Source organism: Emys orbicularis, chromosome 2 (genome assembly GCF_028017835.1).
Source record: "Emys orbicularis isolate rEmyOrb1 chromosome 2, rEmyOrb1.hap1, whole genome shotgun sequence".
NCBI lineage: Eukaryota > Metazoa > Chordata > Testudines > Emydidae > Emys > Emys orbicularis.
Genome location: NC_088684.1, coordinates 56,453,910 through 56,474,536, shown reverse-complemented (window position 1 = coordinate 56,474,536; position 20,627 = coordinate 56,453,910). Strand labels below are relative to the sequence as shown.

The 20,627-nt window shown below is 45.4% G+C and overlaps 1 protein-coding gene across 1 annotated transcript in view; it reads left to right on the top strand.

Moving 5' to 3' along the window:
- The first annotated feature begins 12,072 nt into the window (after nt 1-12,072).
- CRISPLD1 (cysteine rich secretory protein LCCL domain containing 1) overlaps nt 12,073-20,627 on the top strand; it is a 60,989-nt gene continuing 52,434 nt past the window's right edge. The window contains exon 1 of the mRNA XM_065399298.1: nt 12,073-12,330. Within this exon, the coding sequence (XP_065255370.1) occupies nt 12,073-12,330 (258 nt within the window). The remainder of the gene's footprint in view (nt 12,331-20,627) is intronic.

Genomic DNA, 20,627 nt, shown 5'->3' with positions numbered 1-20,627 from the left:
TGTTTCCGATCCTCTGTCCGTTCACGTATCCGGGCAGAGTTCCTCTGGGCGGCGTCCACTGGCTCCCTTGACACCTTTGAGGAGCAGTGGGTGCTGTCTGGGGTTCTCTGCTTCGTGTCCCCGTCAGGTTCCCTTCTTTTGGCCCTTTGACCACACTCTTGTCCCTGTTATTACATTAGTTGTCCCCCGAACTTAGTTGGGTTTTTGGGTCTTGTAGATCCTCCCCTTAGGCTGGGGGAGGGTCCTTTAGCAGTGGGCGGGCTTCCGCCCACCCACTTCCTGGATCTCAATAGATACAAGGAAGCAGTTAAGTAGTGTTAACAGTCCAGGCTGAATGCTGAATTGTAAATGACTAGCAAATAAGCTATTAATTAAAATAGAAATTGAATCCATCTTATAGGATTCTCAAAAGGTCTTGTTGGAGTGCTCCTATAATATAGCTAGAGGCAGTATTTTAATTTTCAAATAATCCAACTCTATAATTAAAGTTACATTTTGCTGTAAATTTTAAAATATTAATAAAACTTGAATAAATCTGGCCAAAGTGCTGGTAGGCAAAAACAGAAGTATGCTAATGACCACCTTTTTCAAAGAGATATGTATGAAAGAGACACATTCCAACTGACAAAGTTCACTGGTCTAGTTTAGTTGTGCTTTGTAATTCTAATTAAGTTTTCTTTATCAATCAGTTTTTTAAACAATTTTTTCCTTTCATGAGTCTGAATCAGACATTTAATTAAATTTATCTAGAAAATGTAATAACAAATCTTAGGCCATCTTTGTTTTAAATGCTTTGTTGTTTTTTGCCACCCAGGATGCAATATTAAGAAAAATTCATAGGTGATGTATAAAGTGGTGTACATTAATTGTTAATATGTGCGTGCTTGGAGAATTTCCAGAAGTCTAGCTAAAAACTGTCTTCAGGCTGAAACATGGGGTTTCACAAAGTTTCTAATTTTTAACTCTTAATTTGTGTTCTATGGCTGATATCAAGTGTGTCTTTGATCTGCAGGCAATCACAGAACTTGAGAAAGCTGATGGGCATGCCAGCTATTTTGTAAAATATGGAGTAAAATAGCTGGAGACAGTGGAAACCTTAGGCAAAGACACTAAGTCACATGCAAAGCCCAGCAGCTGTAAAGCCATGAGAGCTGAGGGGTTTCCGTGCGAATTGAATGCAGATGCAGGGGCTGGGGCATTGATTGGCTGGAAATGTGCATGAAGAGCTCTGTGTGACTTGAAAGCTTGTCTCTTTCACCAATAGAAGTTGGTCCAATAAAAGGTATTACCTCACCCACATTGTATGTGTCAGAGGCAGAAAACAACCAGAATGCCAACAAGAATGCCAGGAGAAAGTGAGCAGAAAGCCAGAGAAATAGCCCAGCAGAAGAGTCTGTCCTATCTCGGGGCCTCTCCTTTTGTCCCTCCAGACCCACGAACATGATACAGTTCTGCGGTGACCTAGAATCCTACTTTCGACGTCTCCGACTCAAAGAATATTTCCAACATACCTCTGAACAGCATACTAACCCACAGAATCCCCCCTACCAGCACTACAAACAAAAGGATTCTGCGTGGACTCCTCCGGACGGTCGAAACAACAGACTGGATTTCTACATAGATTGCTTCCGTCAACGTGCAAAGGCTGAAATTGTGGATAAGCAACATCACTTGCCCCATAACCTCAGCCATGCTGAACACAACGCCATCTACAGCCTCAGAAACAACCCTGACATCATTATCAAAAAGGCTGACAAAGGAGGTGCTGTCGTCATCATGAATAAATTGGAATATGACCAAGAGGCTGCTAGACAGCTCTCTAACACCACATTCTACAGGCCATTATCCTCTGATCCCACTGAGGATTACCTAAAGAAATTACACCATCTGCTAAAAAAACTCCCTGACAAAGCACAGGAACAAATCTGTACAGACACATGCCTAGAACCCCGACCAGGGACATTCTATTTGCTACCCAAGATCCATAAACCTGGAAATCCTGGACGCCCCATCATCTCAGGCATTGGCACCCTAACATCAGGCTTGTCTGGTTATGTGGACTCTCTCCTCAGACCCTACGCTACCAGCACTCCTAGCTATCTTCGAGATACTACTGACTTCCTGAGGAAACTAGAATCCATCGGTGATCTTCCAGAAAACACCATCCTGGCCACTATGGACGTAGAAGCCCTCTACACCAATATTCCACACACAGATGGACTACAAGCTATCAGGAACAGTATCCCCGATAATGTCACAGCTAACCTAGTGGCTGAACTCTGTGACTTTGTCCTCACCCACAACTATTTCACATTTGGGGACAATATATACCTTCAAGTCAGCAGCACTGCTATGGGTACCCGCATGGCCCCGCAGTATGCCAACATTTTTATGGCTGACTTAGAACAACGCTTCCTTAGCTCTCGTCCCCTAACGCCCCTACTCTACTTGCGCTACATTGATGACATCTTCATCATCTGGACCCATGGAAAAGAAGCCCTTGAGGAATTCCACCATGATTTCAATAATTTCCATCCCACCATCAACCTCAGCCTAGATCAATCCACACAAGCGGTCCATTTCCTGGACACTACTGTGCTAATAAGCGATGGTCACATAAATACCACCCTGTACCGGAAACCTACTGACCGCTACACTTACCTACATGCCTCCAGCTTCCATCCAGGACACACCACACGATCCATTGTCTACAGCCAAGCTCTAAGATATAACCGCATTTGCTCCAATCCCTCAGATAGAGACAAGCACCTACAAGATCTCTATCAAGCATTCTTAAAACTACAATACCCACCTGCTGAAGTGAAAAAACAGATTGACAGAGCCAGACGAGTACCCAGAAGTCAACTCCTACAAGACAGGGCCAACAAAGAAAATAACAGAACACCACTAGCTGTCACCTTCAGCCCCCAACTAAAACCTCTCCAGCGCATCATCAGAGATCTACAACCTATCCTGAAAGATGATCCTTTACTCTCACAGATCTTGGGAGACAGACCTGTCCTCGCTTACAGACAACCCCCCAACCTAAAGCAAATACTCACCAGCAACCACACATCACTGAACAAAAACACTGACCCAGGAACCTATCCTTGTAACAAAGCCCGATGCCAACTCTGTCCACATATCTATTCAAGTGACACCATCATAGGGCCTAATCACATCAGCTATACCATCAGTGGCTCGTTCACCTGCACATCTACCAATGTGATATATGCCATCATGTGCCAGCAATGCCCCTCTGCCATGTACATTGGCCAAACCGGACAGTCTCTACGCAAAAGAATTAATGGACACAAATCTGACATCAGGAATCATAATACTCAAAAACCAGTGGGAGAACACTTTAACCTGTCTGGCCATTCTTTGACAGACCTGCGGGTGGCTATCTTAAAACAGAAAAACTTCAAAAACAGACTCCAACGAGAGACTGCTGAGCTGGAATTGATATGCAAACTAGACACAATCAACTCAGGGCTAAATAGGGATTGGGAATGGCTGAGCCATTACAAACATTGAATCTATCTCCCCTTGTAAGTATTTTCACACTTGCTTCTTATCAAACTGTCTGTACTGAACCATCTTGATTATCACTTCAAAAGTTTTTTTTCTCTTACTTAATTGGCCTCTCAGAGTTGGTAAGACAACTCCCACCTGTTCATGCTCTCTGTATGTGTGTGTATATATATCTCCTCAATATATGGTTCACTCTATATGCATCCGAAGAAGTGGGTTGTAGCCCACGAAAGCTTATGCTCTAATAAATTTGTTAGTCTCTAAGGTGCCACAAGTACTCCTGTTATTTTTGCGGATACAGACTAACACGGCTGCTACTCTGAAACCAGAGAAACAGTCGTCAGCATGGACCAGCCACAGGTTTTTAATTGCAATGTAGACATACTCTAAGAGGCTATTCTGAGAGAGAGAGTGAGATGTCATGTGCTCCACTGTGAGCGGTATGCTGAGAAACACCCAGCTGTATATCTCATTATCACAATGCCTAGAGAAAATCAGTTCCTGGAGCAGCTAGCATAAACTCCACCCAGGTAAGGTCTAAGTGATGCTTGTTGGTAGGATGGCCATATTTCCCTATGCTGAATACAGGACACCTGGTAAAATTACTCATATTCAAGTGAGTTCAATGGCAATCAATCATACAAACGTTCAAATTAACATCAAGTTGACTGAGCCCCTGTTAAAAAGAAATACTGCGTAGTTGGATTCTTTTTATTTACCTTGTTATCTTTAAGGCTCTAGGGCAGTGTTTTTCAACCTTTTTTTGGGCAAAGGCACACTTGTTTCATGAAAAAAATCACGAGGCACACCACCATTAGAAAATGTTAAAAAATTTAACTCTGTGCCTATATTGACTATATATAAAGTAATTCTCTTGAATAGGAATCAAATAAACACAAAGAAAGTATTTTATAATTACTTTATTATGAAATAGTAAGTAAACAGAAATATGAAAAATTATAAAATACTTTATTCAGTGCGCAACCTAGGCCTGTTTGGCTGAACACAAAGCTGATATTCTGAGCTATTTATAGTCCTTAACATCAGTGGTGGGATTCAAAAATTTTAGTAACCAGTTCCGACATTCAAGCATGGTTTAATATTTTTTTCCCACGGCACACCAGGCAACATCTCGCGGCACACTAGTGTGCTGCGGAACAGTGGTTGAAAAACACTGCTCTAGGGTTCACATGGGGAGAGGTCTCTCTCTCACACACACACACACACACACACACACACATTCCGGTACACCTCTCTCACACAGAGGGGTGACCGATTGACTTGATCCTCCCTGCAGGTGCTCTCCGCCCTCCATGCCTGGCTGGGCCCCCCCCATGGACCCGCCTGTCCTTGTACCTGGTGCTGCATCTTCGAAGGCAAAACATGGAGGGGCACACAGGGTCACTTGACCCCCCACCCCCGATTCCTGCCAGAGTTCATACCAGAATGTGTCCAGCAGCAGCCTTGTCTCATTGGGCGGGAGGGAAGGGACAGGAGCTGCTTCCAGTCGCAGGGGAGGAGGAAGGGGGAAGGGATGACCTGCCATGCGTCTTTGCAGAGCTCATCTCTTCTCTCCCTCACACCACCTCCCCTGTGGCTGGAAGCTGCTTGTCCCTTCCTGCCCGCACAGTGTCGAAAGGCAGCTAACACCTCCAGACTACTGCTGGCCACCGACATAACCCAGCCACCTCCTGTACCCTGGCTATAGCATGGGCAGGAAGGGGTTAAGCCCTAAGGGTGCGTTGTGCACCAGGGCCCAGGGAACCTGACTGCAGGGCCTTCAGCTAACCTGGCCAGAGAGGTGGCTCACAGCAGGGGTGGGTGCCTAGGGGACGGAGCAGCCCTAGCCCTGGACTCCCAGGGGGCAGGACCCAGGGCAGGGGGGGACGGGGAGGTGAAAAGGGTGCAAAGTCCCTGCCCAGGGGCATGAACAGGCTGAGGGGTGGAGAGGCTTCCCCGTGCCAATGCTGTGTGGGGCTTTGGCACACGCAGGGCTCCGATCCTCATGGCCAGCGCCCCATGCAGGAGGGTCTTGGCCCAGCCAGAGGCAGTGGGGGAAGGAAGGAGCCTGCCGGCCAGGCTGTTAGTGACCTCAGCTCTCTGATCAGGAGCTGGATTTCTGCACAGCCATGGGAGTGGAAAACGCCCTGCCGGGGGCAATATGGAGGAGCAGCCGGGCTGGGGGGGCAAAGGGGTAAAGCAGGGAGAGGACAGCGAGAGGGGGAGCATGTAAAGGGCCGATGGGTGGGCAGCAGAGGCAACATTCAGCTGGCCGCCACCTGGCGCCTGTCCACACTCACCAACCTGCGCGCAGCCAGTGCTGGCCAGAAACTGGATGCAGAACGGTGCCCTGCTGGCTGAGAGCAGGCACGCAGTACAGGGTGCACTGACAGACCAGCAGGGGGAGTGGCCGGACCCAGCGTGCTGCAGCTATGCCCCGCCACCAGTCTTGCACACCCACACCCATCGTCAGCCACGGGACCCCCACACTCACCGCTGGTGGGCAGGCGGCTGGTGAGCAGGGATCAGACCAGCAGCAGGATCTGCCAGTACTGATGGGAGGAGACAGAAAATACAGGGCAATTTGCCCGTTTTTAAGAAAAAGTCAGGACACCTGCAGGAGGGCTTAAATATGGGACTGTCCCTTTAAAAATGGGACATCTGGTCACCCTACTTGTTGGCAAAGGGAAATGGTTGGAAGAATTAGCCAGGACTCTGCCCTCACTTGTCCTTAAACCATAGAGCCACCATTTCTCAAAGCTGTGTGATGCCTCAGGGTCCAGTTTGACCCATCAATGAGCTTGGATAATCAGGTAGCATCAGCGACTTAAAATGTCATATGTCACCTCCAGCTCACTAAGAAACTTCACCTTTTCTTCCCAGATGAGGACCTGTCCACAGTGATCCATGCATGGGTTATCTCCAGACTGGAGTACTGTAATTCACTGCTCCTGAAACCAAATATGAAAACAATGCAAAGACTCCCAGCTGGTACAAGATGCAGTTTAGGTTTGTGTGAGCACATCAGTTCTGTGCTCCAGTCCTTCCACTGATTTCCTGTCTGCTGACAGTCTAATGCCTTGGTCCTAATTTTCAAAGCAATTAAATTTTCAAAGCTGTAACATTTTCAAAGTTGCCTAAGTCCCATTTTCAAAAGGGCAGATTGCAAAGGTATTTTGGAACCTAAAGATAACTCCCATTGACTCCTAGGGGCCAAGGCTGCCTAGGCACTTTTGTAAATCCTACTATATACCTAATTGCATCTTCAGACACCTAAATACCTTTGCAAATCTGGCCCTGCAGAGCCTACATCCCATTAACTATCCTGGTAACATTTCAATCTATGAATCACCATTTCAATCATAATCACCACAGTTGTGTTCTGCTGGAGCAATGCAGATCACAAAGATCTGTAACCAAAGCATTCTCAGTTGAGGGGATCCAGCTGGCAAATGAACTTCCTGAGCAATTAGAGGAAGCCAGAGTCTGACCAATTTTTGAAAATACTTGGAATAGGAATTATCTTTTGGGAGATGGGAAAGAAGGATGGAAAGAGGAGACATTCTTTACATTGACCATGCCCTCTTTCCTTCTTTCATCCCTCTTTCCCATCCCCCCCAAAAGAGTCCCTACTCCACGCAGTTTGTCAAATCTAAACAGGGAGAAAAAACAGAGACTGCCTGAAGTCCTCAAGAGGTGTTGATACTATTTTACATGGGAGGTGCTCAGATACCACAATGATGGGTGGCTGTAGAATACAGACAGAAATAGATAAAATAAATGAAGATATTTTTACATCAACAGAAATCAGACCCCATTTTAGCTTATTTCTTTTGGTCTTTTAAGTAAAGTCACAAGCTTTTACAATTAAACATATCCTCTCAATATGGGTATGTATATTTCCTAGATCCATTCTCTTTGCCTTTATCAATGTACATAAAAAGACAGCATGGGTCTCTCTTTTCATGTAAACTGATAAAGACAAAAAGAATGGAGCAATTACATGTATATATACACACATATTGACAAGATAGGTCAAAACCACATTTGTCAAAGTTACAACATTTTTAGGCTGTCACAAATCATGGGCTGTCACAAACCAAAGGGTGTCGCTTAAACACAAAATGTAAGGAGCTTATTTGCTTGCTGATAAATTAACTTATTTTTATGCATTTTATTGAGAACAAAATCTGTACTCCAATATCGTAACATAGCTTTCAACCTGCCAAGCTCCAAATATGTCTCAGTGACTTGTAAAATTTGTGACGAATACCCAAAATGAGGGGTGCAAGATGATGGTTGGTGTGTGTTTCACTTTAAACTGAAAGGGGTGCATACTACTGAGGTAAAGAAGAGAGATATAGAGCCTCAGTGATTTACAGGAGTACCATGGCTACCTTTCCCTTTGAGAATTTTGAATTTGTCATGTGTGATAATATGCAGCCATAAACTACTACCAACAAAAGTTCTCATTCATAGTTTCATAGATTTCAAGTCCAGAAGGGACCATGGCAATCATCTCATCTGAACTCTTGTATAACACAGGCCATAGAACTTCTCCAAAATAATTCCTAGAGCACATCTTTTAGAAAAAAAAAACATCTAGTCTTGATGTAAAAATTGTCAGTGATGGAGAATCCACCACAAATTGTTCCAGGGGTTAATCACTTCAAAAATTTATGCTTTATTTCCAGTCTAAATTTGACTATCTTCAGCTTCCAGCCATTTGATCTTATTATACCTTTCTCTGCTAGACTGAAAAGCCCCTTATCACATATTTGTTTCCCATGTAGGTACTTTCAAGTCATCCCTTAGCCTTCTCTTTGTTAAGCTAAATAGATGGAGCTCCTTGAGACTCTCACTATAAGACATGTTTTCTAATCCTTCAATCATTCACGTGGCTCTTCTTTGACCCCTCTCCAATTTACTAACATCCTTCTTGATTTGTGGACACCAGAGCTAGAGACAGTATTCCAGCAGCAGTTGCACCAGTGACTCTCTATTCCTACTTGAGATTCCCCTGTTTATGCATCAAAAGATTGCATTAGCTCTTTTGGCCACAACTTTGCACTGGGAGCTCATGTTCAGTTGATCTGCCCCTTAACCAAACCTTTTTTTAGAGTGACTGCTTCCCAGGATAGAGTCCCCCATCCTGTAAATATGGCGTACATTCTCTGTTCCTAGGTGTACACATTCCTGATGCTATTATATGATGGAAACACATATTTAGGCATGTACACAAGAAAAACGCCCATGTACAGACAGAGGAACAGAAGCACACACAGCATGCAAACTGAGATGGAAGCATTACAAAATCTGGCATGTGGCATTACAAAAAGCATTGCCCAGATCTGGCATATGGATCCTGCCAGATCCAACCAATTTTTGGCCTCCACTGAAATTCCACAGCATCAACAGAGAATAAGTATAGCCACTCCCACTACACCCAAAAATTCCAGATTGTGATGAATTCTGGTGCATAACCCCTGCAATAACCTGACTCTAGCACCTGGATCCAGATGGATATTGGCAATTGTTTGCCTCAAACCCCAAACTGTACAATCTAAGTAGATAACAAGTTTAGCTGCTCCAGTTTCAGTGGAGAAATCTGTATGTACTCTGATGGATCCCAAATCAACAGCACTGAAAAAAACTCACATAGCTGGTGGATCCTGCCAATTTTTAACCTCAATCCCTTAACTTGTGTTGTCTATATAGTGTGTGTGTGTGTGTGTGTGTGTGTGTGTGTGTATATATATATATATATATATATATATATAATTCCTAGGGCACCGAAAAACTCAGACCCTGCTGCAAACTGGGGCAGCAGTACCAATGGATAAATGTATCCGGCACAAAGTCAGCTGGATCCTACCATTTTTTGGACCCAAGCACCTAATTCATCAAAATAGACAACACATGTTACCATTCCCGACTTGGCTAGAAAAATCCAGGCTCTGACAAAGCTCCGTGTAAGAACAATGCAAAACCACCTATTTAACAGCTAAGTCTTGCTGCATTCAGCACCCTTTTGGGCGATAAACTTCTAAATTCTACTGCGGGGAGATCAAGTGCAGCTGCTCCAACTCTATCTGGTACCTGATAATTGGATGGATTCAGCGGGTTCCATGTGTTGGATCTGAGTTTTTGCAGTGCTGTTGTGCCCTAGGCCAGTTTTTGTTGTTGGGTTTTGTTGTTGTTGTAGTTGGACCCGTCATCCCTTTAGCTGTTAGGTTAAACTGTAGGGACAGATGGGGCAACATTTGGCTGGATCCAGGGGTTTGACTTGGGTTTTTCCAGTACGCATGTGCTAGGATCCAGAATGTTTTGCTGCAGTTGGAGCCGTATTTGTCTTGACCTGATTCGAGGTTTTTAAGATTTGGAGCTTCACGGCCAAAACTTGGCTGGATGCAGCTGCAGGATCTGGGGTTTTAACGCGCCCTTGCTGCGGCTCTGGATTTGCTTGGTCCAGTGAGGACCTTTGTTCTCTATTCTGATGGTACAATTTGGGGCTAAACAATCTGCAGGACGGAGGCAGGTAGCTGAAGCTCAGAGGGAGCCAGCTTTTCCCTCTGCAGGCAGGGTTTGAGTGGCGCTAACAGAGCCCCTTTTCGAGTCTCCTGGCGGTGCCGGCCGGCCGGCCGGGCGGGATGCTGGTGGGGCGGGGTGGCCAGGGCACGTCACTGGGGGCGCGCTCTAGGCCCGGGATAAATGGCTGGGAGCAAAGGGGAAGCAAGCGCTGAGCTCCTGGCACTGGCAGCTGCAGGGAGCAGGAGGGGGCCTTCGAGAGGCCGGAGCGAGCGCGGGAAGGGGACTCCCACATCCAGAGCGGAGGGCAGGGAAAGTGTCTGCGCTGAGGGGCTGGGACTGGTGCACAAACTTCTCGCAGAGTTTGCAGGCGCAGCCTCCAGCGCGCCCCGGCTCCTGCTCAGCTGCCCAGGCAAATCCGGCGCGTCTCCCGGCTCTGCGAGGCGGGGAGGAGACGCGGGCGGGCGGCGGACCGAACTCGGCTGGGGCTGGGTGGCTGCAGCCTGGACCTTGCTGTCCGAAAGGTCGGGAGAGGTAAGGGCTTGGCTCAGCCTCGCTTGGGAACGGCTCCGCGCCTTTCAGCCCTGACTCCCGCAACAATCAGCAGCGCCCCAGCTGCGACCCTGCGCGCGCCGCCTCCCCCCCCGGGACCTGCGGTTCTTCCCACGCACGAGTCGGGGACTTCCCGGGGAGACCCAGCTCCTCGCCTGGCTTTTTGTCCAGTTCGCCTCGCCTTCCCAGCCGGGGCCGTGTAACAAAGGGCCGGAGGGGGGAGGGGCAGGGGGAGAGCTCCAGGTCTGACCTGCTGGAAGACTTAACTCTCCGCACAGTTGTTGCTCCATCGCGCGCTCACAGGACGCGTGCTGCTGAGAAGCAACTTTGGGGCAGCAGCAGTTGATTTGTCCTTAGAAGCCGGGCGGGCGTGTGGTTGAAATGCAGCCCAGAGAAGGCAGATTGATATATATTTTTTTTCATAGGAACGGGAGCCAAAAAGCCAGACTTTCTCATTTCAGCATCTTTATTTAATGTCTAACAGGTGTGGAAAGTGCAATTTGGCCCAGTAGTATAATACGATATATCTTCCATATTGGAACATTGGGTATACTGGGCACCTGTGCAGCTTCTCTGTGCATTTTCTTCAAGACGCCAAATGTTCCTTTCCCCGTCTACCCTCCACAGCTAGGTCCATAACTGGAGTGCTAGGGGATTGGTGTTAGTGTTAATATATTTTGAACTGGGATGAGGGAGCTACTGTAGATAGGAAGCACTGCAGCGTTCCAAATGGTAAACCTTCAAGCAGTAGCGGGCATCAGAAGAACATTCTTGATGGGAGAACTGCATTTTAAAACCGTCTTTTAAAATAATTCATCATTTTTGTTCTGCAAGCATAATAAATAAACCCTGTTTGACTAACAGGTTTTAATAATCTAAGTTTTGTTGTTAAGTTTGGAGACTCAAAATATTTTTAAATCCTAAAACAAAAGCTTCTGATCAACATCAGATTTGATAGTTCTGGTTTTTTTTTTTAAAGTATACTTCACATTCTTTTTTGGGGTTGTTTTCATTTTGGGGGTTGCTGCAAGCCCCTTTAGCTTGAAAACAGCTATATTTATACACTGGGATCTTATAAGAGGACCTAATTAATTTAATTTAATCATCTAATTTAGATTGCTTAAAGGCACTATCAGATGAAGGCAGTTTATGAAAAAATTCCTTTTATTTATGTAGACTCTTAAGTGTGCTTTACATAACTACCTGAATGATCTTCAATTCATGAGGTCAAAGCCACAGTGTAAAGGATGGGTGTCTATGTTCTCTGGCATCCCTAAAAACCACACTGGCACACTCCCCTCCCAACTACAGTTTGACTTTTGTTATTTAACAGATTAATTCAGGTCAACACTTTAACCTCAGAATCACTTTACTCTCTCTTATGCCTTTGCAGCCAACAGACCTGGAAGAAAGATTTTGTCCTGGAATTAACCCTGGGGAGTTTTGAGGTCATTCATCATGAAGTGTGTAGCACAGGAATGGCTCAGAGTAACTGCCTTACTATTCATAGCTCAAACAGTTTCTGCAATGGTTCTTCCCAATGGTACACTATTAGAGGAACTTTTGGAAAAGTACATGGAGGAGGATGGTGAGTGGTGGATCGCCAAGCAAAGAGGGAAAAGGGCTATCACAGACAGTGATATGCAGAGTATCTTGGATCTTCATAATAAATTACGGAGTCAGGTGTATCCACCAGCTTCCAATATGGAATATATGGTAAGGATAAATTGATAGTGGTGTCTAGAAAGAAATGTTAATGCAGTAGTTGCTGTCATTGTGTAAAATAGCATACTTTCAGTCATTGTTTCTTGATGTTTGTCTGTTTAAAACATTGTTATAAAAGGATGAAATGCAACACAATATCTTCAGGAGCTAAAAGATAAGCAGGGTGCTAAACTAGAAACATTGCATTGCAAAATAACACAGGTTCTTCCTAGCTCCTAAACTGGTATATTTCTATGTTTAATATATTGGTATGTGATGATTTCCCTTAGTTTTTGGCCTTTCTATTTATTTATTTATTTATTTATTTATTTATTTGCCTCAGTGTATATTTGGTATTTGTTGAACCTAAAGCTTTCACTTTTCTTAACTTCTGTGGAGTGTGTAGTTTTTTGGGGTGTGTGTGTGTGTGTTGTGTTTTTTTTTGTTTTGTTTTTTTTTTAAATAGGATAATTTAGGTTTCATTGACTATGGCCCTACCAAATTCAGGGTCCATTTCTAGGTCATAGGATTTTAAAAACAGTCAATTTCATGGTTTCAGATGTTTATATCTGAAATTTCAGGGTGTTGTAATTGTGGGGGTCCTGACCCAAAGGGAGGCCATGGAGGGGTGGGGGGTAGTCGCAAGGCCATTGTAGGGGGGGTTGTGGGATAGCGCAGAAATAAGGGTGGCAGCTGCTGGTAGGGATGCTGCCATCAGAGCTGGGCAGCCGGAGAGCAGTGGCTGCTGGCCAGGTGCGCAGCTCTAAAGCGAGCATCACCGCCAGAAGCAGTGCAGAAGTGAGAGTCACAGGGCATGGGGAGTTGGTTACCATATGTTCCAGTTTTCCTGGCAGCCTCCTGTCCGAGTCCAGGGCTGACAGCCACCCTCACTTCTGCGCTGCCTTTAGAGCTGGGCTCCCAGCCAGCAGCTGCGGAGCTTCCTGCAGCCTGGGGAGGTTCCCAGAGATGGGGCTTCATGAGTGGCCCCTGCATGGGAAGAGGAAGTCCCATCCTTAATCAGCTTGGGCCGGGATTAGCAGCTGGAGCCTGGTGCACGGTAGGAGCCCCCGGCTGGGGCACTCACAGCCCTGCCCTCCAATAGCCAGATTTTGTGGTCCATGACACGTTTTTCACGGCCAGGAATTTGGTAGGGCCCTATTTATGATCCTACTAACTTATTGGAGCACCTTGGGAATACTAAAATTCTATCCTTGGAACTCCTCAAAAGGCCAGTGGCCTGACCAGAATGGGGCAATTGTATTATTACGCTTACATCTGCAGAAAAATTAAAACTTTTTGTCACAGTGTTCATGTTTTATTTTTTTGACTATACAAATATCAAGGAGATTGCATTATTATAGGCAGGGCTGATTGCACCCCTTTTACTAAGGTTGCCCAACAGTTCCCATCATAAGATTCTGTTTCAGCTGCTTATAATTTAGCCAAACTTGAACTGCTCAGGCTGAAATTTTCCATGCCAGGTATTTGCCACAGGCTAGTGGGTTTTTATGTTAATTTCAGCCACAACAGTTCAGCCATATGCAAAAATGAGGCTAGGAAAAAATGTTTAGTTTTTGCTAGAAAATTCTGATGACCATTGAAAAGCATGCTTTCAAACAGGAAATTGTTAAGGCAGTGCTTTTGTTATCCATGTGAAATCCACCCAAGTTTAAGACAAGTCAGAAGCCTTTGAAAAAAATCTGTTTGCACATGCTCAGTAGAGACTTCTTAGAACTTTAGCTGCTAAAGTTCCTGACAATTCTATTTGTGCTGAACATTCTCCAGTGCGGGGCTGAGCAGGCCTACTGTGGGCCAGGTTTGGGCATCTGAATTGAAAGCAGGAAGACAATTTCTTCTTTGCTGTCAATGACCCCAGTGCTGGGCTCAGGCCTGGAGGAAGAACCTTCCTTATTTGAATGCAGAGGGAACAATAGGCAGACCTGTGCAGGGTGGGGTGAGGTAGATGGGACAAGGAGCCGAGAGAGGGATTGAGACTGGGACTAGAGGCTAGTTGGTGGTGGAGCAGGAGGAACGGGGACTTGACAAGAAGACTGGGACTCAGAGCTGAGGGGGGACTGACTCACTGGGCAAAGAAATTGGAAGGTGGGAAAGGAAACAGGTGAGGGAAGATACTGGATGGGGAACCTTGGCAAGAGACTAGAACTGGTTGGTCAAATAAACTGTGACAATGAAGTGGTGGGATAGATGTAGGGGGACACTGTGGTGGGCTCAAGAGCCCAAGGAAGGAGTTTGGAACAGGGAGGTATTGAAGATAGGGAATGTGGGTGGGAGGTAGCTGGAGGCCAGGGTGGGGGAAAGAAACAGATTGGATGAGGAGCCAGGAAATGGGGACCTGAAACTTACTCAACAAGGAGACTTGGGACATGGTGCTAGGGGTGGGAGGGAACTAGGACTGGTTAGTCAAGAAGACTGAGACTAGGAAATTGGGGGACACTGGGACTGCGATAGAGAGTCAAGAGTGCTGAGACTAGGACTGGGTGGGCCAGGAGGCTGGGACTGGGATGGAAAAAATTTGAAGAGTAGAAACTGGGACAAGGAGAATGGGACTGGGATGTGGTGCCAGGGATGGGGAAGATATAGGAATGGGTCAGCAGGGCTTTGGAGCTGTGCTCTGGCTCTGATCCAGCTCCAGGCAAAAACCTGCAGTTCCACTGCTCTGGAGCTGCTCCAGGCTCCGCTCCAAAGCCCTGGTCAGGGACAGGTTGGGAAGGAAGTAATGGAAGAGGTTATGCTGGAGTGAAATGGACAGACTCTGTTCCCACTAGAACACACTTCCCCCAAGAGCCTGGAATGGAACCCAGGTTTCCTGAGTCTCATCTATCCTTTCTCTGCTATCCGCAAATATTTGTGAAACCCACTGGCAAAGCCTCTCATCCTCCTCTAGTGTTGGCCCACTTAGCAGTAGTAAGTTGTTACCCTCTATCACTTACTCTGTTAGCTCAAGTGCCAGAGGTGCATGTAGTGGATCTAAAGGTTCCATCCCTGCTGATGACCCACGTGGGTGTCAATATGATGCTACATAGTGAGGTTTCTGATTTTTTCAGTTTGCTTTTTTCATAACCTAGGAAATTACAAACAAAAAACTAATGTTAAAAGAAAATAATTAAGGTTGCAAAGTGAAGCAAACACTCAAAAGTTAGGAAATGCTATAATTAAGGTTAATTAATTTCTCCACTTGTAAGGTAACTCCCTTCTCTTCATGTGCCAATATATATTTATGCCTGTATCTGTTATTTTCACTCCATGCATCTGAAGTGGGATTTTTACCCACGAAAGCTTATGCCCAAATAAATCTGTTAGTCTTTAAGGTGCCACCGGACTTCTCGTTGTTTTTGTGGATACAGACTAACACGGCTACCCCTCTGATATAATTAAGGTTGCCTAGGCAACCTTAATGCCACCCCTTGTGTGTATGTGTTACGATACAGTCTTTAATTATATGATCAAATACTAATTTTTCTACAGGACCACTGCCTAATTCACTGGCCAGGATGGATTTGCTCTGGGGATTCATAGATTATAAGGCCAGAAGGGACCACTGTGATCATTTAGTTTGATCTCCTGTGTAATACTAATAGGTCTTCCCCGAATTAATTCCTATTTGAACTAGAGCATATTTTTCTAGAAAAAACATCTTAACCAGGGTTGTTTAGTGTGGGATATGGTTGTCTGTAGGCATCCCTGCTTTGTGTTGTCCAAGTTGGAAAGCGTGTAATGAAAGAGACAGGAGATAGCAGGAAGAGAAAGGATAGTCTCGTGGTTAGGGCAGTTGAATACAGTACTACCCAGGCGAACTGAATTCTGTCCCTGCCCTTTAGACAGGTTTCCTGTATGATTCTGATCAAGGCATTTAAACCAAACTCTTATAGCAGTCACTAATTGTGTTTTCCTCATTTTTCTGGGTGCCTGACTTGAGACCACGGGGTCTGATTTGTGGAAGTGTTGAGTACTCACAGTGCAATGGAAGTCCATGGGACTTATGTTCTGAACAAACATAATGTTAAGTACTCTGAAAAATCAGAGCCTGTGTGTCTCAAATTGGGCACCCAAAATTAGTGAACACTTCTGAAATTAATCTTTATATGCCTCAGTTCCCCATCTGTACAATAGAGAAAATACCACCTCTCAGCGGTGTTGTGACAATAAATGCTCAAAATGAGTTAGCCTAACTTCTATTTAGGCTTCTCACTTCCACTGATTTCAGTAAAAGTTAGGCTCAAATTCCTTTTGAGCATTCAGCCCTTAGATAGTATAGTGATGAGCAGGGCTGTCCGTAGGGTGGTGCGGGGCCCGGGATAACCCCTAATTCTGGCCCAGGCCCTGCCCCCACTCCACCCCTTCTCCCAAGTCCCTGCCCTGCCTCTTCCTGCTTTGCCCCTGCTCCGCCCCCACCCCCATCCCGCCTCTTTCCAGCTTCCGACCCCTCCCCCGAGCGATGCCAGGAGCCAGCCAAGCGGAGCAGGCTGGGTCTGGGTTGTTTGTTGCTGCCGGCACCAGGCCCCCCGCTAACCACCCAGTCTGCCCTGGACCTCGCGTCCCAAAGCGTGGGGCCCCCCAAAGCGCAGGGCCCGGGGCAGTTGCCCCAGTCTGTCCTATGGACGGGATGGCTCTGGTGATGAGCACCAGAGAAAAGCTTGTGAGGAAATTAAATATGCCATCTCCAGAGCAGAGTTGAATTAAGTGCATTACGTAAAGCACGGGGCTACATACTGAAGAAAAATATGAATACAAAGACTTGGATAGCTGTTTATTATTTGAATTCCATCCATTCTGTGCACTGAATGACGCCAGGGCCCTGTGGAAAAAATCGTATGTGATCATGTAATTAAAGACTGTATTGTAAGGCATAAACATCTAGTGTTGCACAGGCAACCTTAATTCTGGTATTTCTTAACTTTTGAGTGCTTGACTTTGCAACTTTAACATTTGGGGGGGGGGGGGGAAGAGTAGGTAATATGGTATATAAGAGAACTAAATGCTGAGACCGTCAGTGCACATTTTCATGTTCCAAGACACACTTTAGTAATAGAAAAGAGCAATTTTTCTTAAAGAAATATTGCCTTTCAAAATCAGGAATAGCCACTTGCAGAATGTCTGGTTTTAGGAGTTATATGGTCCTATGATTTCTGGATCTGGGTTTCAAAACTAAGATTAAAGTAGGCAAGATTTGTTAGCTGCTTTTAGATATTGTTAGCATTACAGTTGGGTGCTGGTTTATGACTGGGCTCCTAGATGTGCCTATAATACAAATAATAAATTGATGATGATAATAAAACTGAGCCTTGGCTGTTAATTGAAAAATAAAGGTGGGGGACCAAATTTTATACTCGGATTTGAAGCACAAGCAACAATAAAAAATGAATTGTAGCGACCCCATGCAGATTTTTATCCCCATTAAAAAAAATTTCTGCTAGTATTTTACATTAGGAACATGAGGTCTTATTGAAAGTTGAGCTTCACCGTTCCTTAGTAGCCCTAAGCTGAGGAGGAGGAAAGGCTCAGTCTTTAACAGAGAAAGCTTTTATCCTAAAAGTTTGTCAGATTTGACAGGAGTTGAGCAGGATTTAACAAAAACAAAAGGGGAAAAAAATCAAAGTTTAAAAGGTTCTCCTATTCTCTTGTGTGCTCCCTGAGTGGAGTGGGGTAGGGAGAAGAGTCCTGTGCTTCCCTAGCCCCCCTTTGATATTCCCAAAGGGAGTGTATCCAGGTTGCTGGGACTGCAAAGTATAGCTGGCCCTTACTTGAGATGTGCATGGGAGAAAGACTTCTTACACCCTCTGTTCTTTGGCAGTAGCCAATATAAAGAATCGGGAGGCAGACAGAGGGAAAGAATAATATTAATAAAATAAACAAACAATCATGCATGATTTCCCGATGACATTACAATGACTGGATTTTGAGTTTTGCCTCAGCCTGTGATGTTGATTCGCAATGACACAATGTCAACTGTATATGATGATGTTACACTATAATACCCCTGGGGGAATTTTGTGCCACTGCGCAATACAGAATTCTGCAGTAATGTTGGGCTGGGCCTGCAGAATTTTCTCTTCCTCCCCTCCACCCCCCCCCCCCCCATTGGGCTGCAGAGCTGTTGGCTGCCACTAGGGGTCGCTGGACCCAGCAAAGCCCAGCTCGCAAATAGAAGACAAGGCCAGCGGGGTGGGAGAGGGAGGAATCTGGAGGGTTCCCAGGACTCCCTGAAGGAAGGAGGCAGCGGTGTGCAGGAAACTCTGTGGAAACCCTGGGCTCTAAGAGGGTAGGGTCTATGAGTGTCTGGGCCAGGGGGCCCTGCAGCTGGCCTCTGGGGGATAGGGGATTTGAGTGTCTGGCCCCCTGGCTGGGCTCTGTTGGGGAAGGGGCAGAGAAGCAGGAACTGGGTTGTCATGGGGGTTTCTTTAACTTTCTACTCCGGGGGGGAATTTGTGTGTGTCTATACTGTTGATGAAATTTGGAGGAGAAATAGTAATAGATGTACCCAACAAGATCTGGCAGACTGGTGAGTGGCCCTCCATCTGGACACAGTCACTAATCATCACTCTGCTAAAGAAAGGCAACCTGCAATTGTCAAAATTACCAGACCATAAGCTTAATTAGCCATCCCAGCAAAGTGATGTTGAAAGTCATATTGAACAGATTGAAGCCGCAAGCGTAGAATGTCATCACTGGAGAACAGGCTGGCTTTTGTGCTGGAAGAAGTACCACAGAACAGATTTTCAGCCTTTGTGTTCTATGTGAGAAGTACTTACAACACCAGCAGGACATCTACCATATCATTGTTGACTTTAAGAAGGCATTTGACAGAGTATGGCATGAAGCTCTCTGGGCAACCATGAAGTACAATGTTGGTTGTAAGCTTATTCTTACCATTAAACAACTGTATGCTAAGGCCAGCAGTGCAGTTCTCGTCAATGGCACAATAGGAGTGGTTTTGCACCTCTGTTGGAGTCCGGCAAGGCTGCCTTGTTTCGCCCACACTGTTCAACATCTACTTGGAGCGCATAATGACTGATGCCCTAGAAGATCACAAATGCACAGTCAGCATTGGGGGGTGAACAATCTCAAATCTTCGGTTTGCTGATGACATTGATGGCCTGGCAGGCAGCAAAGATGAACTTGGCAACCTTGTGAAACGATTGGATGAAACTTCCGCAAAATGGCATGCAAATCAGTGCAGAGAAAACCAAGCTGATAACAAACATGATGGGATCAGCTCACATATCATGGTCAGTGGACAAGAGCTGGAGACAGTGAAACAGTTCAAGTATTTGGGGGCAATCATCACTGATGAAGGATCCAAGGCTGAAATTCAGGCAAGAACTGTGCAAACAGCAGCATTGGCAAAGCTAAAGCCAATTTGGAGGAATAAGAACATCTCCTTGGAATCCAAACTGAAACTGCTGCATGCATTGGTCATCTCCATTTTTCTGTATGCATGCAGAACTTGAACAGAAAATACAGGTAGTAGAGATGAGATACTTTGGTTAAATCCTGGGCATCTCCTACTTCAACCACGTCACTAATGAAGAGGTCCGCAACATCATCACCCAATGCGCTGGGTCATATGAAGACCTCCTGATGACCATGAAGAAGCACAAGCTGAAGTGGTATGGCCATGTAACAAGATCATCTGGCCTATCCAAGATCATCCTCCAAGGGACAGTACAGGGGAAGAGAAGAACAGGTAGACAGAAGAGGAGTGGACTTCGTGGAGACTTGAGCACTGACACACAATCGTCAGGGGTGGAGACAATTGGTTGGTTGCTCATCAATGATGGTTCCCCAACGACCAATGTGGTTATGGGACATGATGATGATATTGATACAGACATACTTGCTGATAGGTATTGAAATAAATTTCCAAAATAATTGAAACTGGTGTGATTTACATAGTGTTTTGACAAATAAAATTTTGTAGAATTTTAAAATTTTTGGCACAAAATTCCCCCCGGGAGTAACTGTAATTATGATGTGGCTCTTGGAGATTCCACTGCATCTGTTGGTGTTTATGGCTGGCTACTAATTATATAGACCCTGATTTTATAAAATAAGCTTTCACTTTAAATCCTAGTTTTCTTTTTCGCTATGAACCTTACTTTTCTGTGCATGACAGGAAAGGTTTTAGTCCAGAAATGTATCAAATCACAAGCTACCGTAAGATCTATATTAGCACTAGCTGTGTATAGTTACATTGCATCTTTTTTCACAGGCCACTCTCTTGAACAGTAAGGCAGTTTTTGAACCCACCCTCAAATAGTTATTCACATGAACCCCACCCACAATGTGAC